Consider the following 8,700-nt stretch of genomic DNA (forward strand, 5'->3'; position numbering starts at 1 on the left):
TTTGTAGTGACAGGCACTTTGCAGAGTCAGCAGTACAAAGACAATTAAAAAAATCGGTGCCAAGAACATTACTTAAGTCGTCCAACGAACAAGGGCAAACTTTTCATATTAGAGATGTCTCAAAGTTCAAAGGATTGGTTGGGAAGTGGCGGTGGGCTCCCTTAGTCTTTGGAGATATTCAAGCCCAGATTGCATAAACCTTGCTCAGGTTCATTATGAAGGAGAATGTTGTTTCGATACCAGGATACCAGTTGAACCAGATGCCTCAGTCTCCCACCGCCTAGCCCTAAGGTTCTAGGGTTTGGTTATCAAGAGCTGGAGGAACTTTAGCATTTAATCAAACTTCATTTTGTAGTTAGGAAAACTGAGACCCGACGAGGCTGGGATACTGAGGATCTCAAAGCACGTTCTTCCACCCTTTATCTAGGACCTAAAGATGTGACTTCCCAGACTTTGGTACTGGACACCGACACGACAAAATGTAAGCAGCAAGAGCGGAAGCGTCCTCATTCCCCCGACGCGGGCTTCTTAAGAATGGACGCAAGGGGCGGGAAGATCGAGTCGGCCTCCTGCCCTTTAAGAAAACCCGCCCTTCGAGGAGGTGCTCTCCTCGGATTGGTCCGAATATAGTCCGGCGCAGCCTAACTTGACGCATTTTGGGCCTTACGCTTCACCACCCAACTCGAAACCCCGCCCTACCTCAGCCAATCCCTTAGCCGCTCTCTGGATGATATTTACATGGCCCTGCCCCGCGCCGGAGACCGAGACGAATCCCAGAGCTCGTGGCCCCGCCACATTAGCATGTGAGCGGAATTGGGGGTGGGGCCCCTTCCCTACCGGCGCTGGACCCGGGAGAGGCGGGGCGAGGGGCGGGGCCAAGGGCGGTTGAGAGTCCGAACCCGAAGATCCAAGAAAGTTTGCTCAGGAGGTAAAACCAGCCGCGGGACTTGGGCATCGGGGGCGATCGGGGCCCTGGGGGTCTCGGAGGCGAAGCGATCAGGGATGGGGGAGCTGGGGGGGGTGCCGAGGAAGCGGACAGGATTTCCTCGCCGGGGGGGGGGGGGGAGAGATCCCCCAACAAAGGGATCCATAGGGTCCCTCCCCGCCCGCCCTCTGCCCTGGACTTGGAGGGGATCCGGGGATCCCCAGGGTCCAGCTGTGTGCCCCACTCGCATCCCGTGGGATCCATACCCCTCCCCCCTCCTCCAACCCTGAAGTTTCATCTCCCCGCCCCATGCCCCGCCCCTAGACGCTCTCCTCTGAGATCTCAAAGCACTCAGTAGATAATAAATGATCTGTGGGGCGACGGGAATGGGGAAGAAGGTCCCTTAAGCTCATTCTATTGAAGTAGAGACTGAAGCGGCTAAACCCCACTCTCCCCGAGGAGAAAAGGGGGGCAGGTAGCTCAGCCAGGCTCTGCGGCAGTGTCTCCCACCTACACCTCTACCCCATCCCACGGGGGTGGGGGGGTGACTTTTTTGTCTTTCAGGTTTCAGAGAGGTGCCCCACCCCCACCCCACCCTTGCAGCGGCAGCGACGGGAAAGGGCTGTGGTCATGTCCCAGAGCCCCAAGCAGCTAGTCCCAGGCCTCCTGTGAGTGACACTCCCCCTCCCCCCAAATTGGTGGATTTCTAGGATGCTCACCCTGGGGGCCAGGTGTCAGGGTCTCTGGCTTCCAGGGAAGTCACTAGTCTCCCGAAGGTTCTGCTCTGTGGTCTATGAAGGGTCCTGCCAAGATTGCCTTCTGAAATTGCCCCACCCACCCCCATTGCCTTCCATCTCCTGTCTGTCTCTCCTTTCTGTGGAGCTGCTTCCCCCATGAGCTCCTGAGGGCAGGGGCTCTTCCTTGAAGGCAGGGCCTGTTTTTGCCTTTTTGGGGACTCTGGTCTGGCCCCCAGTGAGCAGTTTATACATGTTTCCTGCATGACGTGACTTGTTTCCAGAGGTCCTCTTCCCCCAGGTTCTCCCTCTAAGTGAAAGTGGGAAGGGATGGGGCTGTGGCCCCAAGCTATTGGAGCCCTGACAGAGGGAGGACTTGGATTCCAGGCCAAGCAACGGAAAGGTCCCGGGACAGCAGCAGTCAGGGAGCTTTGCAGGGCTGGCTCCAGTGAAGCAGGAGAAGGTAGATGGCCCTCGGGCCAGTGGCATGGAGAAAGGGCCCTCAGAAGAGGAGGTGAGTACCTGAGGGATGTGGGAGAAGGGGCCCTGGGCTTCTCCCTGCCCCTTTCTTCTCCTCAGAGGTTATTGTTCCTCTCTCATTTTCCCATCTTCCTCTTCCAGCCCGTGAAGAAGCGAGGTTGGCCCAAGGGCAAAAAGAGGAAGAAGATTCTTCCAAATGGGCCAAAGGCACCTGTCACAGGTTATGTTCGCTTCCTGAACGAGCGGAGGGAGCAGATCCGAACCCTGCACCCAGACCTGCCCTTCCCAGAGATCACTAAGATGTTGGGTGCTGAATGGAGCAAGCTACAACCTACAGATAAGCAGGTAGGAATGTACCTGTACATGTAGAACCTGTACATTTCCCAGAACCCCCCCCCCCCAACTGGCCATCAGGCTCTTCAGGTTGGCCTCAGATTTCTCCAGCAATTCTCATTTTGCAGATGAGGAGACTGAGGCCCTTGGAGGCTTAGTGACTTGTCCAAGGTCCTATACCAGGGGCAGGACTTAAGTGAAGGCCCTTTATTCCAGAGCCAGATTTCCTTCTACCTTACTCGTTGCCTCTGCCTTCTCTTCCTCCTTGAGTACGTCCTAGCCAGGGATGCCCAGCCCAGCCCCCTCTTTGACTTTCCTGTCCTCCGCCAGCAGCCTCCCATCTGGTTCCTATCTCTCCCCAGCGCTACCTTGATGAGGCTGAGAGGGAGAAGCAGCAGTACATGAAGGAGCTCCGGGAATACCAGCAGTCTGAGGCATACAAGATGTGTGCAGAGAAACTCCAGGAGAAGAAAACTAAGAAGGGTGTGTGTGAGTGTGAGTGTGAATCTATGCGGATGAGTCCATCAGTGTGTGTGAGTATGAGTGAATGTATATACGAGTGTGAGAAGAAGTGTGTGTAAGTGTGAGTATGTGCCAGTGAGTGTGAGAGGGTGTCGGGCTGGGAGGCGGGGCTGCGCGGCCCTTGGCCCCATTCCCACCCTCCAGGACCCTCCCCGCTTCTCTTTTCGCCCTTAGAGGACCCGGGTGCCTCTGCCATGAACACGCTCCTGAACGGACACAAGGTGGGGCGCGGGGTCTCTGCTCTGGGCGGGGGGAGGGCGGCGTGGGGCCCCCCAGGAAGACGTTAGGAGAAGGGAGGAGAGGGGAGTTGCCTGGGGAAGGAGAGAGCGCTTTGCAGCCTCTGCGGGGAGGGATGCCCAGGAGAGGGCGCTCGGGAGCTGTGCGGAGCCCAGGGCTGGGGGTGGGGGAGGGCCGGTTGTATGCCCAGGCAGTGAGTTGGTCCCCTTCCAGGGCGGGGACTTTGACGGCTTCTCCACCTTCGATGTCCCCATCTTCACTGAGGAATTCTTGGACCAGAACAAAGGTGAGGGACGGTCCGGAAGCCTGAGCCTCCTGCGGGGTCAAGGGCTGGGATCCACAAAAGCCCGATGCGGATGGGGGCAGGGACTGGGGGAGGGGAGGGGGCGGGGCCTGCGGGGGGTGAGGCCCGTGACCTGCTACATCTAGGACTTGTCCAGAAGGGTCAGGGCTGAGTAGAGCCTCGCCGGCCGGGACAGCAACCAGGGCTGGAAGGAATGAAAAGGTCCCACGTTTGCCCCCAATGACGCTTCTGTGTGCCCAGCTTGGTGCCGGGCCCTGGCAGGGGCGGGGAGATCAGGGGTTCCGTGTTCAGTCCTGGTTTTGGCCCTGGCTCAGCCTGAGTTTGTTTCCCCATCCGCAAAATCGGAATGTATGTCTGTGTATGCTAGTATAGTGGAGAGTGGTTCGGATTTGGAGTCCCAGGACCCGAGTTCAAGACGTGACTTAGTCAATAAGCATTTATTAACTCTAATGCAGTGTGGATCCAGGAGGGCTGAACTGCATGGTGGGAGGGACGGAGGAGTCAGTCACAAGCATTTCTTCATTTTATTATTTATTTTCTTTAACCTTCTCCCTTAGTTTCACCTCTAAGACCAGGGGTAGGGGCTAGACTAAAGGGGTTAAGTGACTCCCCCAGGGTCATACAGCTGGGAACCCCGGACCATCTCCAGGCCTGGTTCCATCTGCAGAGGTCTGGGGGCACTCAGGGCTCCGTGTTGGGGATGGGGGAATAGGGGGCCTCACACCTCTGAGCTCCCCTGGCAGCAGTGGGTGAGGGTCACAGGGATTCCCAGGGGAGGCCTGGGGCAGTAGAGGCTCCTGCCTTTCCCCCAGGACTGGCCATGTTGGCCTTGGGCCAGGCCTTTTATTCTTTTCTGCTTTCTGTGGCTTGGGGAAGAGAGACCTGGGTTTAAACCCAACCTACCAGCATTCACAAGCTACCGGGCTATGGGTGTGCCACTTAATCTCTCTTGGCCTCAGTTTTTTAATCTGTAAAATGGGTATAATAAGACCTGTAAAGCCGGACTAGATTGTTGCAAGCAGAGTGCCAAACTCCCATAGAGCCGGATCCCAGCGGGGGAGGTTTGACCGGAGCCTGTAGACTCTGAGGGGACTTCCTGTCCCCCAGCCAGGGAAGCAGAGCTCCGGCGGCTCAGGAAGATGAACGTGGCCTTCGAGGAGCAGAACGCGGTCCTGCAGAGGCACACCCAGAGCATGAGCAGCGCCCGGGAGCGTCTGGAGCAGGAGGTGGCCCGGGAGGAGCGCAGGACCCTGGCCCTGCAGCAGCAGCTGCGCGCCGTCCGCCAGGCGCTCACGGCCAGCTTTGCTTCCCTGCCTGTGCCGGGTGAGCGGATGTTGGGGGGCAGGGCCCTAGCCTCAGCAGGGTAGGATGGGATGGGGAGGGGGGCGTCTCTCCAGGACCCTGGCATTCTCCCCCTGCCCCCCCCACTAGGTACCGGGGAAACCCCCACACTCAGCACTCTGGACTTCTACATGGCCAAGCTGCACGGGGTCATTGAGCGGGACCCCATGCAGCATGAGAAGCTCATCCTGCGCATCAAGGAGATCCTGTCTCGGATAGCCAGGTAGGGGGAGCGCCAGGGGGAGGGCCCGAGTGGACGACGTCGGCCGGGGGTGGGAGGATCCCGCACGGTGGCGCCCCCCTCCTGATGGGCCCCTTCCTTCCTGTCCGTCTTCAGCGAGCACTTGTGAGGAGCGGCTGGAGGAAGGGCCCGCGCGGATCCGGACCGTCCTGGGGAAGAATCGGTCCCAGCAGCTTCGCCCCCGCCCCTCTGTCTCCCAGCTCACTGGGCGGGGCTCGGGCCTCCTCGCCCCACCTCCAGGACCCGCCCAGCGCACAAGGGGCGGGCGTGTGGCTGCCCGCATCCAGCCAGCTGGCGGAGAGAGAGCCGGGAGCTGCACCCCCTGAGCGGTGGGGGCCGCCGGCCCTGGACCCTCTCCTGGTCTTCCTCTCTCTCCCACTGCCTGACCCAGCTCTCCCCCTCCCTCCCGGAGCGGGAGACTGAGACTCGGCCTCTTGGGCCTGGCCTTTCCAGATTTAGCTCCGGGAGATCTACAAAATCAAAACCTTTCCCTGGACTACTCCGTTCCGTGCCTCTTCCAGTTCCTTTCGCCATGCCCTGACCCCCACCCCATGCAGGGAGCCGGCCGCCTCCCTACACAGCCTGGAGCGGCAGCTGTGACCATCGCAATCACCTTTTTAAATAAAAACCGACTCAGCCCAAATCTGTGTGTGGTGGATCTGGGGTAGCGGGGAGAGAGGCTAGAAGGGAAGTATCGCCCTGGCCGGGAAGCCCCCTGGGCTCGGGGTCCGGCCCTGGGAGTTGGGCCCGGCTCTCCCGAGGGGCTCCAGGAGCCTCGAGGCTGTTTCCCCCGAAGGCCCCTGGCTCATTGCCCGCCCCTCAGGGGGTCTCGCCTCCCCCGGACTACCCTGGCAGTGCCTCCAGCCACCCCCTCCCCTAATTGGCACGAGAATTCCTGGGCTGTCAGCCTCGCGGTCCCTTGCGAGAGAGGCAGGTGAGGTCTTCCTGAAAGGAAAACAGGCCGAGCCCAGGAGAGGGACAAGTCTCCGGACTCCAGCTCTAGAATGCGGAAAGAGTTTGGGAGGCCGTCGGGGGTGCGAAGGCGTAGCAGCGCAGCCCGACTGACTCTAGGGGCTCTGCCTCAGCTTCCCTGGTAAAAGGTGGCCGGCCACCCCAACAGTGAGGGCCTGTCTGGTCCTCCTCCTTGGTCGCAGCTGTCGGGGCCCCAGGAGAGGGAGCCGCGGTGCTAAGCTGTCAGGCGCGGGGACACCTAGGCGCCTCCCCCCTCGTCCCCTCACCTGGGCCCTCGTCGGCTCCTCCCCCCGGTGTCGCTTACCTGGGTCCAGGATCAAGTTCCTGCTGTCCGCCGCTGTGCTGGGGTTTGTGTTACAGCCCAGAGCTCGGCTGTCAGCGGGAGGGGGCGGGGGCGGGGGCAGTTGGAGGAAGGGGGGGAAGGAAGCAGCCCGGATCCGGCCGGCGCCGTCGGACGCTTGGGGCCCCCTGTGCGGCTGGGCAAGCCCATGGAGAGCGGAGGGGCCCGGGAGGCACAGGGGGCCCAGCCCTCTGCCCCCCGGCCGCCCCCTCCCTCGCCCGCTGAGCAGGCGGCCCCGGCCCCCAGCGCCCCTCGCATCCGGCCTCGACTGGTGTTCCACACCCAGCTGGCGCACGGCAGCCCCACGGGCAAGATCGAGGGTTTCACCAATGTCCGGGAGCTGTACGCTAAGATCGCCGAAGCCTTCGGCATCTCCCCCACCGAGGTGAGCCTATCCCACGTCCCAGGGCCGGGAGGTTGCGAGTCCCAAGTACGGGGAGGTCTCGGATCAAATTCCCAATGTGGCGCCTCTGGAGCCCGGAGACCTGGCTGCGTCGATCCAGGGCCCTAATAACCGCAGCGAGTCTCTCCGACCCTCGGTTTTCTCATCTCTTAAATGGGAATAGGGACGAAAACTTGGCGGATTTAGAAACTCTTTAGGAGCAGAGGTCATTTCATTCATTGTTTTTGCACTCCCGGGGTCTAGCAAGATGCCTGGCACATCCGAGAGGCTTAATACATAGTCGTTGCTTGATTGATTTCCGCCTTCTTCCCAGGGCTGTGTGTCCTTGGAGGAGTCCCTTATCCATTCTGGACTTCAGTTTCCTCATTTTAAAAAAATGGGTACAAAAGACTAGAGAACCTGTAAAGCCCCTTCCAGCTCCAAATCTCTGATACTGCAATCCCAGGGCACCACCCGCCTCCCCAGGTATTGTTAGGTTCCTAGAAGATACGGAACTGCCCGGACTACCAAAGTGCTAACCCCGAGGCTAAAAATAGACAGCATTTAGATAGCCCTTCAGATGTTTGTAAAGGGATTTGTAAAGTCACTAGCCCTTAATAGATACTTAATAAATGTTGTTTGATTGGTCAGTCCTCACAACAACGTCCTGGTGCTTGACTCTTTATGACCCCATTGGGGGTTTTCTTGGCAAAGATACTGGAATGGCTTGGCATTTCCTTCTCCAGCTCATTTTACAGAGGAGTCCCATGATTTGTCCGCAATCACCCAGCTAGGAAGTGTCAGAGATCAAATTTGAACTCAGGTCTTCCTGATTCCAAACCCAGCACTATTATTCCCATTTTACAGGTGAGGAAACTGAGACTGAAAGAAGTTAAGAGCCTGGGGTCTCATAGTGAAGTGCTGGAGACAGGATTTGAACTCATATCTTTCTTACTCCAGGTTCTGTGTTCTATCCACTTAGCTTGAATCAAATTCTTCTTACCCATGAAACGAGCTCAGGCCAGCTGTGGATGCTCAGATTCTAGGGGCTATCCCCAGCCCAGGGGAACCAGGATATCTCCAATGGGGCGAAAAGGGGGAAGACCATGAGTTCAGCATTAGGATAGGATGCCTGGTCACCAGATCTTGGGATACACAGAGCCTTAGGAGAGATCCAGGAAAGAAAAAGCAGGAGGAGGTGAGAGGGCGGACAGATTCTGAATAAAGCCAGGAGGATCCACTCAGCATTCTAGACTGGGAGTAAGAAGAATCGAGGCTGGAAGGAGCTTCTGGAGCTGCCTTTGGAATGAGGCCATGAGGTCTGGATCTCTGCATTCTCTGTCCTCCCCACCCCAGCCTCCCAGGTCCTCTAGAAGCCAAACCAGAGGCTTTCTATTTGGCCCCAGGGCTTTATTCACTATAAACTTTCTTTGATCCCTGACTGTCATCAACTCAAAGCCATAAAATTTCTGGGCACAAAAATGAGCCTGCTTAATGCTGTAGGGTCAGACATTCCATCCAGTGCAATTCAACAGAATCACGAAGGGCCTACCGTGTGCAAAGCCCCACAGATCTATCGACCCTCATTCCTAAATTGTGTTGCTGCCACCACCACCACCATAACAGAATGCCTTAGTTTGGCATCTTTGGCTTCTCTGCCTTGCCAGTCCATCTCCAGATATCCTGGAGATGTTTTCTAGGGTCGATTCAAAAGAGGATGTTGGAAGACCTAGGTTCTGATACTTTTTTCTTTTTAAAACCCTTACCTTCCTTCTTAGAATTAATACCTTCTAAGGCAGAAGAGCAGTAAGGGCTAGGCAATGGGGGTTAAGTCACTTACTCAGGGTCACACAGCTAGAAAGTGTCTGAGGTCAAATTTGAACCCAGGG

General features: G+C 57.9%; 2 protein-coding genes across 3 annotated transcripts in view; both read left to right on the top strand.

Annotated features, from left to right (window-relative positions):
- Positions 1-773: 773 nt before the first annotated feature.
- On the top strand, positions 774-5,760 carry HMG20B (high mobility group 20B). Its single transcript, XM_007489170.2, has 10 exons — positions 774-928; positions 1,490-1,593; positions 2,047-2,173; positions 2,281-2,484; positions 2,835-2,955; positions 3,169-3,215; positions 3,445-3,517; positions 4,643-4,858; positions 4,967-5,099; positions 5,214-5,760. The coding sequence occupies exons 2-10, from the start codon at positions 1,556-1,558 to the stop codon at positions 5,224-5,226; spliced, it is 972 nt and encodes a 323-aa protein (XP_007489232.1). The 5' UTR covers positions 774-928; positions 1,490-1,555; the 3' UTR covers positions 5,227-5,760.
- Positions 5,761-6,331: 571 nt separating this feature from the next.
- Positions 6,332-8,700, top strand: part of GIPC3 (GIPC PDZ domain containing family member 3) — an 11,839-nt gene continuing 9,470 nt past the window's right edge. The window contains exon 1 of one of the 2 annotated variants that reach the window (XM_016432178.2): positions 6,332-6,814. In XM_016432178.2, the coding sequence (XP_016287664.2) occupies positions 6,578-6,814 (237 nt within the window). In that variant the 5' untranslated portion in view covers positions 6,332-6,577. The remainder of the gene's footprint in view (positions 6,815-8,700) is intronic. The other variant, XM_007489174.2, reaches the window with a different exon arrangement.

Source organism: Monodelphis domestica, chromosome 3 (genome assembly GCF_027887165.1).
Source record: "Monodelphis domestica isolate mMonDom1 chromosome 3, mMonDom1.pri, whole genome shotgun sequence".
Taxonomy (NCBI): domain Eukaryota; kingdom Metazoa; phylum Chordata; class Mammalia; order Didelphimorphia; family Didelphidae; genus Monodelphis; species Monodelphis domestica.